General features: G+C 44.1%; 2 protein-coding genes across 2 annotated transcripts; one reads left to right on the top strand and one right to left on the bottom strand.

Annotated features, from left to right (window-relative positions):
- Positions 1 to 1,688: 1,688 nt before the first annotated feature.
- On the top strand, positions 1,689 to 3,937 carry LOC127002587 (uncharacterized). The gene is made up of 4 exons (XM_050868670.1): positions 1,689 to 2,235; positions 2,440 to 2,603; positions 2,961 to 3,014; positions 3,567 to 3,937. Exons 1-4 carry the CDS (start codon positions 2,000 to 2,002, stop codon positions 3,935 to 3,937), a joined length of 825 nt encoding a protein of 274 aa, XP_050724627.1. The 5' UTR covers positions 1,689 to 1,999.
- Positions 3,938 to 4,313: 376 nt separating this feature from the next.
- Positions 4,314 to 8,874, bottom strand: LOC127002636 (putative nuclease HARBI1). Its single transcript, XM_050868698.1, has 4 exons — positions 8,737 to 8,874; positions 7,542 to 7,668; positions 6,879 to 7,007; positions 4,314 to 5,502 (listed from the first exon to the last, which is right to left on the bottom strand). The coding sequence occupies exons 2-4, from the start codon at positions 7,654 to 7,656 to the stop codon at positions 4,649 to 4,651; spliced, it is 1,098 nt and encodes a 365-aa protein (XP_050724655.1). The 5' UTR covers positions 7,657 to 7,668; positions 8,737 to 8,874; the 3' UTR covers positions 4,314 to 4,648.
- Between the last annotated feature and the right edge of the window lie 13,527 nt (positions 8,875 to 22,401).

Consider the following 22,401-nt stretch of genomic DNA (forward strand, 5'->3'; position numbering starts at 1 on the left):
AAGGAAGATGTCTAGTATGTTGGGCCGGTCTCCAAGACGGTCGGGAATACGTGTATAGGAAGCCACCGCTGAAACGGTCGGCTACTCTCCTTCGGTGAGACAAGGAAAATGGTGTGGCAGCACAGACTCAATTAGTGAATGGTTTGATCTTCTTGTCTCTCGTCGCGCTCCTTGTTGTCCGTGTTGCGTCTTTAACGTTTGTCTCTCTTGTTACTCGTTTATCTTCCACTGTCTGTCCTCGTCCTCCTATTGTTAACTCATACATATTGTTTACTACACACACTAACATTTATATGTAATCTAAACCATACAACATTCATACACACGCATACACACACAAACACCTTTTCAATGTGTTGTGTTTGTCCTTATGACCTGTACGATTTTTATGCCAATAAACAACCCTGACGGATATGGAGTTTCTCTATCCGTGAACCGAATAGCACTCGGAACACTCGCTACCACCTACAATTGTTGACCCCGGAGTGTTGCTATGGTTCAAGGTGGCTTGTAAACCGATGCCGTTTATAAGGGCACTCTCTCCCAGAGCGGTGGACCTGGGTCTGAAATGATCCATTCGTCTACCCTCTCCTGGGGCAATAAACTTCAAAACCGCTTGGGGGTCGTGAGGTTGACGCTTAGATTGTCAAAACCTCCCTTCCCCCTTCACCGACGGCTCCACACGACGGGAGAACTCAGCACTGTAATGGCGATCGGAACCGTCAAATCCTCCCGCCTCTTCCCCCTTCGAGTACCTGGATCACGGAGGGGTTGGTACGTCGGTAGGTTTGTTTACATGCACATCGCTATCTTCATTCTGTTTTTCGTCTGCTGGCGGGAAGGAGTCATCACCACCTCTCCAAGTTTCCCTGCATTTACTTACAAGGTAGGACATTTTCGCCCATTGTATGATGTTTTGTGTGTTTATTGATGGGGTTAACCTTTGTGGGAAGGCAAACAGCTTGCTTTGGGTCTAGTTAGCCTAATTGAGGGCGAGCTGACTACAGCCTGTTGGGCTCTCGTCAGCCCCACCCGTATGACTGGATTTACTCATCATATGACCCATTGTATGATGTTTTTGTGCATTTCCTGACAGGGTTACCCCTTGTGGGTAGCCAAATATATTTCTTTGAGTCTGGCTAGCCGTAGGGAGGGAGCACTGACGAGACCACGTTGCCCTGGCCATGACCAATTATAATTATCACTGCCTTGACTGGCCACTTTATGGGCATGTGCCAGTTTTTAGGGTATTTTTGTTTGTTTATTGACGTAGCTAGCCTGTGTGGATACTTAAGTAGCTTATGTGGCTTGCAGGGAAGGATTAAAGCACCTTCATTCCATTTGTTTTGAGCTGACGTCAACAGCAGGCAGTCTCCACAACACCACCTCAGCAATAACATCATCATTTACTGACCAGGTACAAACAGATGCATAAGCTAATTATGATTTTTAGCTGTGTGGTGAGCTATATAACCTCTGTGCAGGATAAATACGTTCCCAAGAGCTACCATTGGCTACCAGCAGTGTGCACAGGGTCTACCCCATAACTCCCCTTACCACCTTATTTACTGACCAGGTGCAAACACATACATGAATCTGTTTTAGTTTTCAAGCGGTGTAGTGAGCTATATAACCTCTGTGCAGGGTAAATACGTTCCCAAGAGCTACCAGCAGTGTGCATGGTCAACCCCATAACTCCCCTGGCCTACCTAAGTTACTGACCAGGTGCAAACACAACTTGAATCTGTTATAGTTTTCAAGCGGTGTAGTGAGCTATATAACCTCTGTGCACGATAATGTAATGTAAACTAATGTAACCACACATGTATTATCTGGGTTCATAAATCATACTTAAACTGGTATAAGGTTAAATTAATGTAAGCAAGGACACCTGCCTATTTATGCTATGGCATAAAATCAAATACGTTTCATCGACAATACGACACTTATATAATATTACCTTCTACATTGGCTTTCCTTACAGCACTAACTAGTGACGATGGCATCCCTGGAGCAGTGCCTAAGGACAGGTCCCATTTCGCCCCCGGCAAGAGAGTTGCTATTGGGCCTAATAGCTGAGGAACCAATCCTACTCAGCCTAAAGACTGACGGGAGGATACTCCTACAGAAGAGGGAGGCCTGGGCGAAAATTACCGAAAAATTCAATGCCCACAACATGGGGCCCCAACGGTCAGAGGTGCAGCTCAAGAAAGTTTGGGAGCGACTGAAAGTCAAGTAAGTGAAGAAAAATATCTCTGTACACTGTGAACAATGCCCTTCTGAACAACACTTTCATTAATGGCCCCAAGTTCTAAAATTTTATTAAATTTAATATATTCATCATTTATTCAAGAACTGCACCACCAGTACAACAAATATCTATCTATATCTATCTATCTATATCTATCTATCTATCTATATCTATTTATTTTATTTTAGGGCGAAGAAAAGCAAGGCTGACTTGAAACGGGAGGTGTTCAAAACTGGTGGTGGCGATTCTCCACCAGACATGACCTCAGATTGTGAGCAAGTGCTCACACTCCTCGGGGATGACATTAATGACATCGGCAACCCCTATGATGATGATGCCTTGCCATCTCAGCGTAAGTATACAATATAATCAATTTGCATTATAACAGGTAAATGATGTATACATAGGAAATATGAATGTTAAATACGTATGAATAGTAGATATGGATATCTTGACATTACAATTATTTTGTCATGAAATAATGGAACTTCATCACATGGGTATCATCCTGAATCCACATTATTTGATGCTGCCGTTGTTACACTTGTTTCATTACTCATTTCCACTCAGCCTAAGCTGTGTCCTCCCCAGACATCTCATCAAAACTCTGTGTTCCAATGAGTCTTCGACCGATTATACAGGTTTTGAGTAAATTAAGTTAAATAATGCTGTACTATACTTGTGTTTACTCAGATGTATTTATTCCCAGCAAAGTCGAACCACCATGGTCGACTCATCCGATTTTCAAGGTCTCTTGTGAGAGGTAAGATGTTACACTCATAAGGAGAATAGCTTATAAGTAAATACCTCGTAAGCAGGTGTTCTGCCTGTTTATATATCCCGCGAAGCTCAACACACACTTAAATGCATCACAAGTTTTTATTATAAATGAACATAATAACAGTGCCATTGAACGTGGCAGTAATGGGTCTGAGGTGCTTCCTCTGTATTTGGTGGGAATTTCTTCTTCCTAAAACTGTTGGCGAGAACCATAATCGTTTGAGAACATTGCCACTTAAATATGTAAGCGTAAATGGAGGTTATTGAACAAGTACAGTGGTGTACATTTCCAATAATCATAATCCGATCCAATCTTTGTTTGATGAACATAGCATCTGTATAGCAAGCATATTATTTAATATGCCAATTTGTGGTGCTGAGTCAGCAATCATGGGGGCAGTTCTAGAAAATTAAAAATTTTAATTGATTGATAACGCATCTGTTTTCAGACAAATATGCCAGATGACACGTACACCACTGCATTTCATTAACAGATGTTTTCATCAACTAATAATTAGTTTTACTCTACTGCCAGCACGCTCCGACATCTGGTGTGAGTTGGTGAGTTCCGAACCACTGGCACCAACACCAGATGAAGAACAGGGCGGCAACAAAGTTGGGGAAACAATTGTGCCTGCCAGCCCCGTAAGGATGACGAGCAGGCAACGTCGAGCCGGGAGGTGGAAAGCGGGCGAAGACGTAGAAGTCCGGGAGATAGTGAAGGCCAGCACAAGCAGGGACGACGAGTTTCAGAACAAGAGGGCAAAATTGATGGACATGCAATTACGATACATGGAGTTGAAGCTTGAGGAGGCTGAAGCCAGAAAAGAGGAGGCAAAAGAAAAAGCTTTAGAAGCAAAAATGTATCGACTCATTGCAGAAAAAGAGCACGCAAACTTCACATGAGATATATGTAAAAGCATATATAATATATATAAAAAAGGATGAACTAGTAACCATTGTTTTAGTAACTTTTTGTTCCTAAAACATCTCACTTTTCTGTAATTATCTGCTGTCCTAGTGTGTGCAAAGAATACATAATAATAGGTCACTTTGGTAAGTTCTTAGAAATGAAAGGTTACAACTTCAGGGTAACAAGAATTTTATTTTATAATAAACAATATAAATAAAGCATTTTCATACATGCAAAAAATACAGTGCACAGAACGGAAGCATAATCAACTTAATATTGAAGAGTATTATTATATCAAGAAAGGTTTCAGGGCTGAAACTGGTGCGAGATAAAAAAAGAATAGGAAATTCATGGTGGACAAAGATAGAAAAAGAGGAAAGGGAACTTTATTAGAAATCTCAAGAAAATAATATGGAGGCGCAAGTAAAAAGGGAAAGAACAAAAAAATAAAGAGAATGCAATATGGAAGTAACCATAACATTAAAAGAAAGGAAAAAGCGATTTGATAAAGAGTTTGGTGAAAGACTAACTGAAAACTATAAAGGGGATAAAAAATCATATTGGAAAGTAGTAATATATGAATAAATTCAGAACACATCTCCCCAAGTAAAATAAATGAGATAATGAATGAGAAAGGAAAGATATTGAAAGAGGGGGGAAGCTGTGAAAGAGATGGGAGCAGTCGTCAATGATGAGGATGATGTTCAGAAAAAATCCCTGATGATTTGTTGACGCTTCAATCTGCCTTGTGCATTTCCCTGCCTGTCTACTGGAACTCCATTATGAAGGGCATTGACATTGATTATTGCATGTTCCGCTCCATCTTGTGGCATGACCAGTCTAGTTTTCACAGCTATATTATGTAAGACTACTGCTGCAACAATGATTGCTTTAGTTGTATCTAAACTAGTCCTCATTTTCTTTCCTAAATATGCAAATCTTTTTTTTAAGACACCAAATGCACGTTCCACTGTATTCCTGGTATGGGTGTGACTGCTGTTGTAGGCTCGCTCATGATCGTTGGTGGGAACTGCTACCGGTGTTAGGAGATACCTCTTTAGGGCATAACCAGCATCTCCAAGCAGGTGGTATTGTGGTTCCAAAGTTTCTTCTAACTGTGCACAAAGTCTGCTGTTGTCCAGAATTCTACTGTCATGTACACTCCCAGGCCAACGAGCAACAACGTTGTGAAAAAGCAGATCGGGACCACACACAGCTTGCACATTCATTGAAAAGTAACCCTTCCTGCATCGGAACACTTCAGGATTTGCAACAGACGGTCTCACTATAGCTATGTGTGTACAGTCTATTGCACCAATAACCCCAGGCATGCCATGGATAGCATAGAACTCTTGAACAGTCCTCTGCCGATCATTCCCAGAAGGCGCCATTATGTGATGCCTGCTCAAACTAGCCACTGCTCGTGACACCACCTTCAAGCACTGGCTAACTGTTGTCTGGGAGACATCATGGCAGTCACCTAATGTCATCTGGTGATCCCCAGACATCATGCAGCGTAGTGCTATCAGTGTCTGTAAATGTGCTGGGACAGGACATCCTGTGAGAAAAAAGAAAATTAAAGTTATAGTTTATTTTTAAGTAATCAATCCCCAAAAAGGGAAGGATGAACACCTGAGTTGGTTGCACTGTAATGTGGATTACAGCGAGGGCTAAACCAGTGGTTCTCATACTTTTCCTCTCCATTCTTCCCTTCATGAATTTTCAACATTCCTGCGCCCCCCCCTTTATTTTTCTGCATAATCTCATCCCGCCAATCAAAGGTAAGAAAAGAAATAACATTCATAATCCTGAAACTATGTAGAAATGTACTCTTTGCAACAACCCGCCATGGCCCCCACTTAGAGAACCAATGGCCAAAACATTGTTTGGAGCCGCACCCACACCAATTTATGCTTTGAGCCACCACTGCTAGGGTCACAATATAATGATTAGAGTAAAATGGGTTAAGAAAAGTGCAAAACCTGAAACTTTTTATCAAAGTATAAGTATTTCATGTAAATACATCATTACTTATCTGATACATATAAACATATATCCTAATCATAATATAAGGTCAAATTGAGCCTAGCATACGTAACAGTATTTAATATGAATATTTTCCTCTGATTTTTTCTTAACCCAAAAAGGGGTGAAAAAATATCATGTTCGGGTAAGAAAAAATATAGTATATTTTGGAGAAAAAATGTATCCTTTAAATTTAAATATATGCAATTTTATCTTGAAAAAATATCAATCTGTTAAGGAAATACCTTAGTTTCCCTCCAAAAATTTTGTAAGTACCATTATTTTAATATTTCTCAAGTTTAACACAAATGAATGCATGGGGCCATGAGGTTCGTCTCCCGAATCATCTGATCACCATTCTCCGGTGCCCCCTCCTTCCTCTTACTATGATGATGACGAGTAAGGCATAATCATTCACGTAATTGATGTCCTTGGTCTTGTCCTTCGCCTTCAGGAGATCGTGCAAGGATGTTTTCTTTATTTGGTATTTTTCCATTAACTGCGCATGTGACATTCCTCGCTCGTATACCCATATTGCGTATGACCGCGCCATCAAAGCCATCGACTCATCTACAACGGTTACTATGCTCGACTTCTGGAAAAGCTACAACAAAAGAGTCTTGTCACAGTTAACAGGGAAAGAGAAAATCTAAGTTCATGAAAGATACTTCAAAGTTTTGACAAACTTTTTTCACCTGATCACGGAAAAAACGATCTTAAGCGCATACAAGTAACTGGTATTTCCTCAAACAGGCAAAGTATTGATTGCAAAAAAATGACCTATTTTTCGATGATAAAAATACATCATTAGTTTAATGGCATTAATAGATACGAGATGATTCGTTCTTACCCCATACACCCCTATATTTTTTCTTACCCCACTTTACTTATATAATGATAAGAAATTACCTCTGGAGTCAGTTGGGGCAGGAAGATGTTCTCGTATTTCTTCAATGAGATCATACATTGAATTTTTTCTTAATCTGAAACGATCAACAAACTCGTTGTCGCTCATTGCCGTGAAGGGATTCATCCGATCTGTAAGTGGAATAAACACAGTGAGTTTGCATTGGATATGATATACTCATTTCTATGTCACTGTTGCTGCGAAAGTCGGTTTTTAAGGCTTTGGGATAGAAGGGTGTGAATGAGTTTGGTAGCTGACCAGGGATATAACACTGTCACATTCACAGGTGTAATAGTGTAGGTATGTAATGTAAGGACTGGTACGTAATTGATACCAGCATAATACTTCCCCTGATTTCTTACTTGTACATAATATGTCACAATGCTTTTTTGGCACCTTGTACAAACATGGAAATTGATTTGGTAAAAAAATATATTCTCAGTAAGTGTACTCGCCAAGCGTCGAACTCGGGACTCCAGTATAGGTTAGCGACCATGGAACCAATCAAGAAGGCATGCACAAGGCTCGAGTGCCTTGCAAATTCAGTAATAATTTGTAGGGACGCTACATACGTAATATTATATACACTCAACCAATTTTCGTATATTTTTCAATAACTGGATTGAGGAACCAGTAAAATAGATACCTTCACCCCTCACTTATACCTGTGACAATCCTTCGAGGTCTACGGACGACAACTCTTGGGGCATCCATCTCCTCCAGCTCCTCCCATTGATCCCAGAGGTCGAATTCATCCCAAACATCATCGTAAGCAGCCATGATCACACAAACCTTTAAAAGCAAACATATAAATTATAACACATATGTCACCATGTTCTTATAGTAGATTCTGGATTACCACCAACATGAAATAAATAAACAGGTATATATAGCTAACCACATCAGTGCCACAGCAAACCAAACACTGGGGTTCCTCAGGAGGAATGTATACAACTGCACCCCTGACTTAGTACACTTAGCTTATGATACACTTGTGAGACCAACGCTGGAATACTGCCCCATGCTGTGATAGGTTAGAAAAAGTCAACACCAGGTTGGCTACACTCAGACAATTATAGTAAATTCAGGGGTAATTGTGTCGATTAACTCCACAGCTCTGTCACTTACCACTGCATAATTAGCCATTCCAACCTATCACACACTGTTGTGTTACTCTAGTTTTACCTGCGAATCAATCATATACTGCGTTTACAAGTGATAAAAAGAAATAAACAAATAACTAATCGACACAATTACCGATTCTGGATGACCACCAACAGTTCCTGGATTCTGACCAAGTGAGATAGGTTTCTGTCCCCCTTTCTCTCTTAATGTTCATAAATTTTTATTATAAGTATATTAAAGAAATAAACTGGTCTACATAGCTGACCATGGGGGCTGCCCCCCTGGACACCCCACACCATTGCAGACTACTCATGGTTTTCTACTTCCTCTTATTGGTCATTGCAACCATAAAACACCTAAAACCTATCACTAAGTTTGGAAAATACCCTTGTGTGGTCTAATATTTGGTTAGTATGGTGACGGGAGGCTGGGCCGACTGAGCACATATTGGCATAGCCAGTATTAACCATTGCAGGCTACTCATGGTTTTCTACTTGCTCTTATAGGTCAATGCAACCATAAAACACCTAAAACCTATCACTAAGTTTGGAACATGCCCTTGTGTGGTCTAATATTTGGTTAGTTTGGTGACGGGAGGCATGGGCCGAAGGAGCACATATTGGCATAGCCAGTATTAACCATTGCAGGCTACTCATGGTTTTCTACTTGCTCATACAGATCAATGTAATCATAAAACACCTAAAAAGTAACACTGCGTAGAGGAAATATGCTTACCTGGTCAGACAAATGGATGAAAAGAACGGATGGGACATCAGAGGGAACGTGTGGCGCGGGGCAAGAGGTGCCCTGTGCTGTCCCTTCGTATCGCCTCTTCCCCCGCGCCGCAACGGGTCCCGTCGCGACCCAAATCAGTTTGACGGTAGGGATTTCGGCGCGTAGGGTCCCGTCGTCCGAAGGTAAGTTTTGACAATCCGGCCATGAGCCTCAGGTCAGGAGAAGCATTACGCCGTGGGCGTAGTTGCCACCTTCAGGGTTCTCCCCCGCCCTCCCCCAGGCACCCTCTGTGCCCTCCTCCAGGCGCCTTCTGCGCCTCCTCCAGGTACCCTCTGTGCCCCCTCCAGGCACCCTCTGTGCCCCGTCCCCAGGCACCTTCAGCGCCTCCTCCAGGCACCCTCTGTGCCCCCTCTCCAGGCCCCTCCTGCGCCCTTCAGGCACCTTCTGTGCCCCTGGGTGCTCCTCCCACCCCCTGGCACGCTGGTAGCTAGTGCCTTCACACGCAGTTCCCTCGACGCTCTCTCGGATTGCCGTGGCCCCTGGTGCGTTTACGCCAGTGCCTTTTGCCCATCTCCACACCGTTCGACTTCACCATGCTTGATGACGACAACTTCCTCTACAACAGCGGTGTCCTTCAGAGCACCACTCTTCTGCTCAGGACCCGTCTACGTGGTTCGCGATTTTGGAGTGCGGATCCAAGCCTTTCAGGATCTATTAAACAGCCAACCACTCAACTCACCTCAGCTCGACTCACCGTAGCTGTTCTCACTGCGCTACTCACTCCAGCTCGACTCACCGTAGCTGTTCTCACTGCGCTACTCACTCCAGCTCGACTCACCGTAGCTGTTCTCACTGCGCTACTCACTCCAGCTCGACTCACCGTAGCTGTTCTCATTGCGCTACTCACTCCAGCTCGACTCTCCGTAGCTGTTCTCACTGCGCTACTCACTCCAGCTCGACTCACCGTAGCTGTTCTCACTGCGCTACTCACTCCAGCTCGATTCACCGTAGCCGTTCTCACTGCGCTACTCTCTCCAGCTCGACTCACCGTAGCTGTCCTCACCGCGCAACTCACCCCAGCTCGACTCACCGCACCAAGGAAGATTTCGTTAATCCTTTCTCGTCACTTGGGGGATTATCTGTAGCAAGCCCCCGCTGAAACGGTCGCGTACTCTCCTCCGGTGAGACAAGGAAAATGGTGTGGCATCACAGACTCAATTAGTGAATGTTTTGATGTTCTTGTCTCTCGTTGCGCTCCTTGTTGTCCGTGTTACGTCTTTAATGTTTTTTTTTTGTTTTTTTACAGCTAAGGAAACAGTTCAAGGGGGTAAGGAAAAAAAAAAGCCCGCTACTTACTGCTCCTGAATAGAGGTCAAAGGAGTGTTCAAAAAGAGAGGTCAATTTCGGGAGGAGATGTGTCCTGATACCCTCCTTTTGAAAGAGTTCAAGTCGTAGGCAGGAGGAAATGCAGATGAAGGAAGATGGTTCCAGAGTTTACCAGCGTGAGGAATGAAAGAGTGAAGATGCTGGTTAACTCTTGCATAAGGCGTTTGGACAGTACAGGGATAAGCACGAGTAGAAAGTCGTGTGCAGCGGGGCCGCGGGAGGGGGGGAGGCATGCAGTTAGCAAGTTCAGAAGAGCAGTCAGCATGAAAATATCGATAGAAGATAGAGAGAGAGGCAACATGGCGGCGGGTTTGAGAGGTAGAAAAATATCAGTATGAGGAGGAGAGCTGATGAGACGAAGAGCCTTTGACTCCACTCTGTCAAGGAGAGCTGTGTAAGCGGACCCCCCCCCCCCACACACACACACACATGAGATGCATATTCCATACTAGAGCGGACAAGGCCCCTGTAAATGGATAGCAACTGTGCGGGGGAGAAGAAATGGCGGAGACGGTACAGAACGCCCAGCCTCGAGGAAGCTGATTTAGTAAGAGATGAGATATGGTGTTTCCAGTTGAGATTTTCAGTTAAGGATAGACCGAGGATGTTTAGTGTTAAAGAAGGTGATAGCTGGGTGTTGTCAAAGAATAGGGGATAGTTGTTTGGAAGATTGTGTCGAGTAGATAGGTGGAGTAACTGTGTTTTTGAGGCGTTAAAGGACACCATGTTCCTCTTGCCCCAATCTGAAATAATAGTAAGGTTTGAGGCTAAGTGTTCTGTTGCCTCCAGCCTTGAATCATTACGTTCTTGTAGGGTGAGTCTTCTATTAAAAGAAGTTGAGTAATGCAGAGTGGAGTCATCGGCGTAAGAATGGATAGGACAGTTCGTTTTGAAAAAAAGATCATCAATGAACAACAAAAATTGAGTGGGAGATAGGAGAGAACCCTGCGGGACACCACTGTTAATAGGTTTAGGGGAAGAACAGTGACCGTCTACCACAGCAGAAATAGAACGCTCAAAAAGGAAACTGGAGATAAAGGTACAGAGAGAAGGATATAAACCGTAGGAGGGTAGTTTGGAAAGCAAATAATTGTGCCAGACCCTATCAAAAGCTTTTGACATGTCCAGCGCAATAGCAAAAGTTTCACCGAAACGGCTAAGAGAGGATGATCAAGAGTCAGTTAGGAAGGCAAGGAGATCACCAGTAGAACGCCCCTTGCGAAACCCATACTGGCGATCAGATAGAAGGTCAGAAGTGAAAAGGTGCTTTTGAATCTTCCGGTTAAGGATTAATTCAAAAGCTTTAGATAGACAAGAAAGTAAAGCTATAGGACGGTAGTTTGATCGATTGGAACGGTAACCCTTCTTAGGCACAGGCTGTATGAAGGCATACTTCCAGCAGGAAGGAAAGGTAGATGTTGACAGGCAGAGGCGAAAGAGTTTGACCAGGCAGGGTGACAGCTCGGAGGCACAGTTTTTAAGGACAATAGGAGGCACTCCACCAGGTCCATAAGCCTTCTGAGGATTGAGGCCAGAGAGGGCATAGAAAACATAATTTTGAAGAATCTTTATAACATGAATAAAAGAGTCAGAGGGGGGATGAGTAGGAGGAATATGCCCAGAATCGTCCAGAGTGGCGTTTTTAGAAAAAAGTTTGAGAGAAGAGTTCAGCCTTGGAGATAGATGAGACGGCAGTGTTGCCGTCAGGACTGAAGTGTGGAGGGAAAGATGAAGAAGTGAAGTTGGAGATGTTTTTGGCTAGATGCCAGAAGTCACGGGAAGAGTTAGAGAAAGCAAGGTTTTGGCATTTTCTATTAATGAAAGAGTTTTCGGTTAGTCGGAGAATAGATTTGGCACGATTCCGGGCAGAAATGGTAAAGTTCGAAGGCTCTGGTACCTTTGATGAGCTGCCTCTCTCTTCATGACAGCACTATAACAAGCGTGATTAAACCAAGGCTTTTAGCGTAAGGAGTAGAAAGTACGTGGAATGTATGCCTCCATTCCAGAGACAATCACCTCTGTGATGCGCTGAGCACACACAGAGGGGTCTCTATCCTGGAAGCAATAACCATTCCACGGGAAATCGGAAAAGTACATCCTCAGGTCGTCCCAGCGAGCTGAAGCAAAATGCTTGAAGCATCGCCTCTTCGGTGGGTCCAGAGGGTGTACAGGAGCGATAAGACAGGATACAGAAATAAGATTGTGATCGAAGGAGCCCAACGGAGAGAACAGTTTGACAGAATAAGCAGAAGGGTTAGAGGTGAGGAAGAGGTCTAGAATGTTGGGCCTGTCTACAAGACGGTCGGGAATACGTGTAGGGTGCTGGACCAGCTGCTCTAGATCGTTAAGGATAGCAAAGTTGTAGGCTTGTTCACCAGGCTGGTCAGTGAAAGAGAGTGAGAGCCAAAGCTGGTGGTGAACATTGAAATCTCCTAGGATGGACATTTCAGCGAAGGGAGAGTGGGTCAAAATGTGCTCCACTTTAGGGTTCAAATAGTCAAATACTTTTACATAGTTAGTAGAGTTAGGTGAGAGATAAACAGCACAGTTGTATTTTATAATAGAATGACAATGAAGTCTTAGCCAGATGGTGGAAAATTCTGAAGAATCAAGGTTGTGGGCACGAGAGCAAGTGATGTCGTTGCGCACGTAGGATAGACATAGTAGGAGGGAACAGAGTAGAGATTGCTGTCAGTAATCTCAGAAACCTGTGTTTCGGTGAGGAGGAGAAGGTGAGGTTTAGAGGAAGAGAGATGGTGTTCAACAGAATGATAATTAGAAGGAAGACCGAGAATGTTGCAGAAATTGAGAATAAAGAGGTTTGAGGAGTTATCAAACACCTCTCAGGTCGGCAGCCGGAAGGGAGTCCTCCTGGGAATTTAGGTCCCCCTCGGGTGGGGACTCCGAGGCAAGGTGGAGGTGCGCCATTTTGAAATTTGAATTTTGGGAAAAGGTGGATATGTTGTGTGAATGTAATGTGGTGTGGATAGAGAGAGGAGATGTCTTTAGAGAGCATGCTGAACTACTCTCCGGTGTTGGTGAGACAATAGAGAAACGGTTAGTGAGGACATGGGAAGGGTCTTTGGAGGGCTTCAGCTCCCTTCTCACCTCCCATATATACCTCACCGGGAGTGGCTTGCGCCCGTTCGGTAGGTGTCCTCCTACCTACTCCAGCCTGTTTCAGTTTGTCTCTATTGTTACTCGTTTATCTTCCACTGTCTGTCCTCGTCCTCCTATTGTTAACTCATACATATTGTTTACTACACACACTAACATTTATATGTCATCTACACCATACACACGCATACACACACAAACACCTTTTCTATTTATTTTGTTTGTTCTTATCACCTGTACGATTTTTATGTCAATAAAAAACCCTGACGGATATTGACTTTCTCTATCCATGAACCAAATAGCACGTAGAACACTCGCTACCGGCTACACGTGTAGGGTGCTGAACCAACTGCTCTAGGTCGTTGAGGAGGGCAAATTTGTAGGCTTGTTCACCAGGCTGGTCAGTGAAAGTGGATGAAAGACAAAGCTGGTGGTGAACATTGAAATCTCCCAAGATGGAGATTTCAGAGAAGGGAGAGTGGGTCAAGATGTGCTCCACTTTAGAGTTCAAGTAGTCAAAGAATTTTACATAGATAGAAGAGTTGGGTGAGAGATAAACAGCACAGATGTATTTAATAATAGTATGACAATGAAGTCTTAGCCAGATGGTGGAAAATTCAGAAGAGTCAAGGTCGTGGGCACGCGAGCAAGTGATGTCGTTGCGCACGTAGCAGCAGCATCCAACTTTGGATTGAAATTTAGGATAGAGATAGTAGGAGGGAACAGAGTAGAGATTGCTGTCATTAGCCTCAGGGACCTGTGTTTCGGTGAGGAAGAGGTGAGGTTTAGAGGAGGAGAGATGGTGCTCCACAGAATGAAAATTATGTATCCTACATATCATGAAAATATGAAATATAAGTACTTAGCTACAAAATAACATATACAAGAGGTCGTTGTGGTTAATGCTGTCCATATAATTGTCAATAAATGATGAGCGATGGACCGACGGAGTGGATCATCCGTGCCGAGCGGCCGCTATTTCGCTGACGTCATTTTGAGGTCATTATTAACGTCGACGGATCCGTCAAAACGGAATAGTGGGAACCTCGCCTTAGTCATTTCCCTCACCTCCTTCCTTTTCCTCCATCCCCTCCTTTCCTCCCTTATTTTTTCTCTCTCTCACCTTCCTTTACTTACACCCCTCTCTCCCTCTTATCACCTCCCTTACTCCTTACCTCCCTCCATCCCCTCTTTTCCTTCCTTATTCTCTCTCTCCTCCCTTTCACTCCATCCCCTCCTTTCTTTCCCTCTCCCCTCTCTTCTCTTCCATCTTCTCTCCTCCCTTACTCTTTCTCTCCCTCTTCTTCCTTTTCCTCCTCTCCTCCCTTCCCAGTTCCCACCTCCCTCCTCCCATACATTCTCTCCCTCTCCTCCCTTACTCTTTCTCAGTCACGTTGTTTTGTTTTGAGGTGAGCCAAGTACCGCCCCCCTCCTCCCCACCGCCCCCCTTGACCCGCTCTATTGTTATATATTTCCATTATTTCTATTTCCCTTCCTTCTGTTTCCTCTATTCCTTCTTTCTTCTTCCTTATTCTTCTGTAATTCTCTCCTTTCTCCTTTTTTCTTTTATCTTCTTCCTTTTCTCCTTTATTACAATTCTCATATTACTGTTATTGTAATTATTATTATTATTATTATTATTATTATTATTATTATTATTATCATCAATATTATCTCTCTCTCATATAGAAGAAAAAACTATTAAAACAAAAACAAAAAACACGATCTCTATCTGTGGAAAAGGATTATAATTGGTTTCATGCACTTAATTAATATTCCTTCCTTTACTGTTTTCTGTTATCATATTACGAATCTTATCATTTTCTCCACTGCATGAATATTGCACACATGTTTCTTGTATTAACTGAAAATCACACAGTATGCGCTAACCACTCTTGCAGGAAGGCTGTTACAGTGGCGGACGACTCAATTCGAGGCAGGAAGGAGGGAGGGAGGGGGAGGGAGAGCAATTTATTATCTTCTTTATTCTTTGTTCCATATCTCATAATAGAAGGGTGTCGATCCAGTGCAGATGTAGCTAACAGATGTGGAGTAAAGGACCTGCATGGAAACAGTGCTCAGAAGGGAAAGACTCCGATGGTTTGGACATGTAAAGAGAGCAGGGGAGGACACAGTGCTGGGAGTTGTGGAGAGAAGGGTAAGATAGGGTGTCCGGTGCAGATGTAGCTTACAGATGTGGAGTAGAGGACCTGGAAACAGTTTCTTTTTTCCTTTTTTACATGTGACCTAAAGCGCCGGTAGGCTTTTTTTATTAGGGGCCTGATGGTGGGCCCGAGCCCGTTATGGCGCAGACAATTGTTTATAGTGGCGCAATTATTATTGGCTCATGCTGCCCCCCGGAGATCATTCTTGATTTCACTTGCATAGCTTCTTCTAGAGTCCGGGTTGGTGGATAGTCTTCAGGACAGCATGTGGGTAGTCTTAGGCCCCTCGGCGGTGACTGAAGAATCCCAGCTGGTTAGCGGCGGATTCGAACCCTCATCATCATCAACCCTGCGAATGCGGGGCCGGCACGCTAACCACTCCGCCACCACCTCAGAAACATGGAAACATGGAAATGCAGGCAACATAAAGCCTATTGACTCATTACGAGGTTGCCGGCTTTGGTGATTTAATCTGCTCGACAGGCACTTGGGGCCTGGGGAGCAGATGAAAGCACCTCGACATTGACGAGCAGATGAAAACACCTCGATATTGAGGAGCAGATGAAAGCACCTCGATATTGAGGAGCAGATGAAAGCACCTCAATATTCAGTTTACTCCCGACGCAGCGAAGTGAAGGTCGATTCTATATTTGAAGGAGTTGATAGTATTCGCATTTACTACTTCTGAAGGAAGATTGTTCCAGTGACGGATGACTCGGTTTGAAAAGAAACTCCTTCCGATGGGAAAGACTCCGATGGTTTGGACATGTGAAGAGAGCAGGGGAGGATACAGTGCTGGGAGTTGTGGAGAGATTGGCAAGACAGGGTGCCCAGTGCAGCTAGATGTTGCTAACAGATGTGGAGTAGAGAACCTGGAAACAGTGCTCAGAAAGGAGACCCCTATAGTTTGGACATGTGAAAAGCAGGGGAGGATACAGTGCTGGGAGTTTTGAAGAGATTGAAAGTAAAAGGAAGGAGACCAGGTGGTAGACCTAGGAAAACGTGGAGAAGGTGTATACAGGAAGACTTGGCAGTGATGGGATTGGATGAGCATCAGGCAGAAGACAGAGCAGAATAGAGGAGACCCATAAAGCGTCCAACCTCTCAGGAAGAGTGAAAACGGACGTTAAACGAAATTATGATGATGGTTATGATCTCATAATAGAAGAAGAAAAGAAAAGAACTAAGAACCTTAAGTGACCTGTGGAAAGGATTAAAGCACTTCTGCTACTCTCGGATACGTTCAGTTCACTCCCGACGCAGTAAAGTAACTGTCAGTGGAAATGGAGTTGATCGTTTCCGCACTGACTACTTCTGCGGGGAGGCTGTTCCAGTGGCGGACGACTCTGTTCGAGGAAGGAAGTATGGAGGAGGGAGGGATGGGAGCGAGAGTTTTTATTCTTTTCCTTAATCTTTGTTATCTCGTTCCATCTCATCCTTCCACATGCTCACTGCCACATATACTTCACTGCTCTGTTACTTAACTTTACTTTCTGATCATTTCACTTTACTTTCAGATTAAATAAGTTAACTTCCTCTGCATTGCGCCACGTAGGGCTACAGCTGATGCTTTTAAAATTAGGAACAACATACGCTTTTAAAATTAGGAACAGCAGACGCATTATACATTAGGAACAGCAGACGCATTATAAATTAGGAACAGCAGACACATTATACATTAGGAACAGCAGACGCATTATACATTAGGAACAGCAGACGCATTATACATTAGGAACAGCAGACGCATTATAAATTAGGAACAGCAGACACATTATAAATTAGGAACAGAAGACGCATTATAAATTAGGAACAGCAGACACATTATAAATTAGGAACAGCAGACGCATTATAAATTAGGAACAGCAGACGCATTATAAATTAGGAACAGCAGACACATTTAAAATTAGGAAGAGTAATCACTTAAATTAACTTGAGAAACAAACAAAGATTAACATGATCCTGAGGGGAAGTAGGCACCCGTTTATTATATATATACATGTCTGTACATCATCAAGACCCCAAGACCCAGACCAAGCATTCCTAAACGTATACTATAGTCGCAGCACACGAGTCTGAGGTCTTCGTTATCGTGCTCTGGCAATTTGCTATTACACATGCACACACACATACAGTTACGTAATCAGCGGTCTTATTTTTTTTTTTACAACAGAGGAGTGGCCGAAAGATAGAGAAGAGCTGTGTGGGTGGAGCCCCCCACACATGCGATGAATACTCCATACGAGGGCTGACAAGGCCCCTGTATATGGATAGCAGCTGTGCGGGGGAGAAGAACTGGAGGAGACGATGAGAGATGAGAAGTTTCCAGTTAAGATTTTGAGTTAAGGACAGACCGAGGATATTTAGTTTTGAAGAATTATAAGGTGACATCTGAGTGTAGTTGAAGAATAGGGGATAGGTGTTTGGAAGATTGTGTCGAGTTGATAGGTGGATAAATTGGTTTTTTGAGGCATTGAAGGACACAAGGTTCCTTTTATCCCAATCGGAGATGATAGCAAGGTCTGAGGTTAAGCATACTGCAGCCTCAGCCTTATAAACTAAAACAGATTTTTGCGACAATTTCAATAATATGATTAATACCGACAAATGTCCTATGCGTAGACTATCATATAACATCGTAGACGCACGATAATTCACACCTCAGTCTCGGGTGCCGCGACGAAAGCCAAGGCTGTTACATAGAGACGGCCTTGGCACAGCACAACTATAACTCCTCCTCCTCATCTCTCTCCTTTCCCTTCCCTCCTCTTCCTCCTCACTCAGAAGACGAGACCCTCCTTGTCACATAAATAGTTTGGGACGATGCGCCGCTCCACCTGAAGGAATTATGACCATCATTTCAAATACGTGACCTTCTCCCCCTGGCCAGCTCCTGACCATCTCCTTATACCAGTGTCGTGACGGGCGCCCATACAGTGAAAAGCCCCGCCAGACAGAAACCTTGATTAGAGTAAATGTTTTCTTGTACCAACGTTGCCAGATAGTTGTACTCAGCCTCTTATATTTATCAACTTCCGACCCCAAAACTGTCTCCTGGGGCTCAATAAATAGATTTATTTATATCTATCGTTAAAATAGTGAATTCCTGAGGTTTCTTGGCAATAGTTAGGTGTCAAAAAACGGTAAATACTATGCTCTGAGTACGATAATCTGGCAACGATTCTCCCTACCTTCTTCCACTTCCCGTCCGCCTCTAGGAGGTCCATGTAATGCTCCAGCTTGTCCTTGTATGAAGGCGCGGTCTGTAGGTACTCAAGGCGCATCACGATGATCACGAAGCCTCCTGGAGTGCCGGAGAGGAGGCAATCAGTTAATCAATGGGGCATACGCTGGGGGGCGCGTCTTCCAGCCCACCCTAGGAAGACTACCTCAGAGTTTACTCCAGGCAAATCTGAAGTCTCTATGTAGGCTCTTTCCCATCCTAAACGAAAAGCCTCTCGTAAAAGTTGCTGGGATTACCATGAACAGTTTTGCGATCCTATAGTGATGGTTCTACACGTCTGTCACGATCTTCATCGGGAAAACCACCCATGAAAACCTGGAGAATTTTCTATGTGGTCTTGGGAAATAGTCGTTGCGGAAGATCTGCACGACCAGGAACAATGCTAACCTACGGGCCCTCGCACGAATATCTAAGCTAAGGGTCCAGCGTCCAGCGCCTTCACCCACTCAGCGGACCTTGCAAAACACGCAATCGAACACTCACACACGCACACACATACACACACACACCACCAGAGCCTTCACACTCCTACTAACCATGAACTTTAAATTTCAGCCCGGAATCGTGCCAAATCTATTCTCAGAATGACCAAAACCTCTTTCATCAATAAAAATGTCAACACCTTGCTTTTTCTGATTCTCCCCGTGACTTCTGGCACCTAGCCAAAAATATCTCCACCAATTTCACTTCCTCTTTCCCTCCTCTCCTTAACCTCTTTCCCTCCTCTCCTTAACCCTTACTACTTACAGGCTGGAGTAGGTAGGAAGACACCTACCGAACGGGCGCAAGCCACTCCCGGTGAGGTATATATGGGAGGTGAGAAGGGAGCTGAAGCCCTCCAAAGACCCTTCCCATGTCCTCACTAACCGTTTCCCTATTGTCTCACCAACACCGGAGAGTAGTTCAGCATGCTCTCTAAAGACAGATCCTCTTTATCCACACCACACTACATTCACACAACATATACACCTTTTCCCAAAATTAAAATTTCAAAATGGCGCACATACACCAAGCCTCGGAGTCCTCGCCTGGGGGGGGGGCCACAAATTCCCCCAGGGAGGACTCCCCTTCTGGCTGCCGACCCGAGAGGTGTCCTGATAACTCCTCGAACCTCTTTCTTCTCAATTTCTGCAACATTCGCGGTCTTCGCTCTAATTTTCATTCTGTGGAACATCATCTCTCCTCCTCTAAACCTCACCTTCTCTTCCTTACCGAAACACAGGTTTGTGAGGCTACTGACAGCAATCTCTACTCTGTTCCCTCCTACTTTCTGTATCCTAAATTTCAATCCAAAGCTGGATGTTGCGCCTAAGTGCGCAACGACATCACTTGCTCTCGTGCCCACGACCTTGACTCTTCTGAATTTTCCACCATCTGGTTAAGACTTCACTGTCATTCTATCACTAAATACATCTGTGCTGTTTATCTCTCACCTAACTCTACCAACTATGTAAAATTCTTTGACTATTTGAATTCTAAAGTGGAGCACATCTTGACCCACTCTCCCTTCGCTGAAATCTCTTCAATGTTCACCACCAGCTTTGGCTTTCATCCTCTTTCACTGACCATCCTGGTGAACAAGCCTACAACTTTGCTATCCTGAACGACCTAGAGCAGTTGGTCCCTCACCCTACACGTATTCCCGACCGTCTTGGAGATCGGCCCAACATTCTAGACCTCTTCCTTACCTCTAACCCTTCTGCTTATTCTGTCAAACTGTTCTCTCCGTTGGGCTCCTCCGATCACAATCTTATTTCTGCATCCTGTCCTATCGCTCCAGTACACCCTCTGGACCCACCGAAGAGGCGATGCTTCTGGCATTGTGCTTCAGCTCGGAGGGACGACCTGAGGATGTACTTTTCCGATTCCGTGGAATGATTATTGCTTCCAGGGTAGAGACCCCTATGTGTGTGCTCAGCGCATCACAGAGGTGATTGTCTCTGGAATGGAGGCATACATTCCTCGTTCTTTCTCTACTCCTCACGCTAAAAAGCCTTGGTTTAATCACGCTTGTTCTCGTGCTGTCAATGATAGAGAGGTAGCTCACATAAGGTACCAGAGCCTTCAAACTAATGCTAATTATGAACTTTACATTTCTGCCCGAAATCGTGCCAAATCTATTCTCCGACTAACCAAAAATTCTTTCAATAACTCTTCCCGTGACTTCTGGTATCTAGCCAAAAACATCTCCTCCAACTTCACTTCTTCATCTTTCCCTCCGCTCCTCAGTCCTGACGGCAACACTGCCGTCTCATCTATCTCTAAGGCTGAACTCTTCTCTCAAACTTTTTCTAAAAACTCCACTCTGGACGATTCTGGGCATATTCCTCCTACTCATCCCCCCTCTGACTCCTTTATGCCTGTTATAAAGATTCTTCAAAATGATGTTTTCTATGCCCTCTCTGGCCTCAATCCTCAGAAGGCTTATGGACCTGATGGAGTGCCTCCTATTGTCCTTAAAAACTGTGCCTCCGTGCTGTCACCCTGCCTGGTCAAACTCTTTCGCATCTGCCTGTCAACATCTACCTTTCTTTCTTGCTGGAAGTATGCCTTCATACAGCCTGTACCTAAGAAGGGTGACCGCTCCAATCCCTCAAACAGCCGTCCTATTGCTTTACTTTCTTGTCTATCTAAAGCTTTTGAATCAATCCTTAACCGGAAGATTCAAAAGCACCTTTCCACTTCTGACCTTCTATCTGATCGCCAGTATGGGCTCCGCAAGGGGCGTTCTACTGGTGATCTCCTAGCCTTCTTAACTGACTCTTGGTCATCCTCTCTTAGCCGTTTCGGTGAAACCTTTGCTATTGCACTAGACATATCAAAAGCTTTTGATAGGGTCTGGCACAAATCTTTGCTTTCTAAACTAACCTCCTACGGTTTCTATCCTTCTCTCTGTACCTTTATCTCCAGTTTCCTTTCTGACCGTTCTATTTCTGCCGTGGTAGACGGTCACTGTTCTTCCCCTAAATCTATTAACAGTGGTGTCCCACAGGGTTCTGTCCTATCTCCCACTCTTTTTCTGTTGTTCATTGATGATCTTCTTTCCAAAACGAACTGTCCTATCCATTCCTACGCCGATGATTCTACTCTGCATTATTCAACTTCTTTTAATAGAAGACCCACCCTTCAGGAACTTAACGACTCAAGGCTGGAGGCTGCAGAACGCTTAGCCTCAGACCTTACTATTATTTCCGATTGGGGCAAGAAGAACCTGGTGTCCTTCAACGCCTCAAAAAACCAGTTACTCCACCTATCCACTGACACAATCTTCCAAACAACTATCCCCTATTCTTTGACAACACCCAGCTATCACCTTCCTCAACACTAAACATCCTCGGTCTATCCTTAACTCAAAATCTCAACTGGAAACTTCATATCTCATCTCTTACTAAATCAGCTTCCTCGAGGCTGGGCGTTCTGTACCGTCTCCGCCAGTTCTTCTCCCCTGTACAGTTGCTGTCCATATACAGGGCCTTGTCCGCCCTCGTATGGAGTATGCATCTCATGTGGGGGCCACTCACACAGCTCTTCTGGACAGAGTGGAGGCTAAGGCTCTTCGTCTCATCAGCTCTCCTCCTCATACTGATAGTCTTCTACCTCTTAAATTCCGCCGCAATGTTGCCTCTCTTTCTATCTTCTATCGATATTTCCACGCTGACTGCTCTTCTGAACTTGCTAACTGCATGCCTCCCCCCCTCCCGCGGCCCCGCTGCACTCGACTTTCTACTCATGCTCATCCCTATACTGTCCAAACCC

This window comes from Eriocheir sinensis, chromosome 23 (assembly GCF_024679095.1).
Source record: "Eriocheir sinensis breed Jianghai 21 chromosome 23, ASM2467909v1, whole genome shotgun sequence".
Taxonomy (NCBI): Eukaryota; Metazoa; Arthropoda; class Malacostraca; order Decapoda; family Varunidae; genus Eriocheir; species Eriocheir sinensis.

Bases quoted from the DNA above. Each gene is read 5' to 3' on its own strand.
- LOC127002636 (XM_050868698.1), bottom strand. From the start codon at position 7,656: ATGGCTGCTTACGATGATGTTTGGGATGAATTCGACCTCTGGGATCAA. The intron at 7,008-7,541 runs GTATAAGTGAGG...TTCCACTTACAG, and splicing joins ACCTCGAAGGATTGTCACAG to ATCGGATGAATCCCTTCACG. The intron at 5,503-6,878 runs GTAATTTCTTAT...TTTTTCTCACAG, and splicing joins TGCCCCAACTGACTCCAGAG to GATGTCCTGTCCCAGCACAT.
- LOC127002587 (XM_050868670.1), top strand. From the start codon at position 2,000: ATGGCATCCCTGGAGCAGTGCCTAAGGACAGGTCCCATTTCGCCCCCG. The intron at 2,236-2,439 runs GTAAGTGAAGAA...ATTTTATTTTAG, and splicing joins TGGGAGCGACTGAAAGTCAA to GGCGAAGAAAAGCAAGGCTG. The intron at 2,604-2,960 runs GTAAGTATACAA...ATTTATTCCCAG, and splicing joins TGATGCCTTGCCATCTCAGC to CAAAGTCGAACCACCATGGT.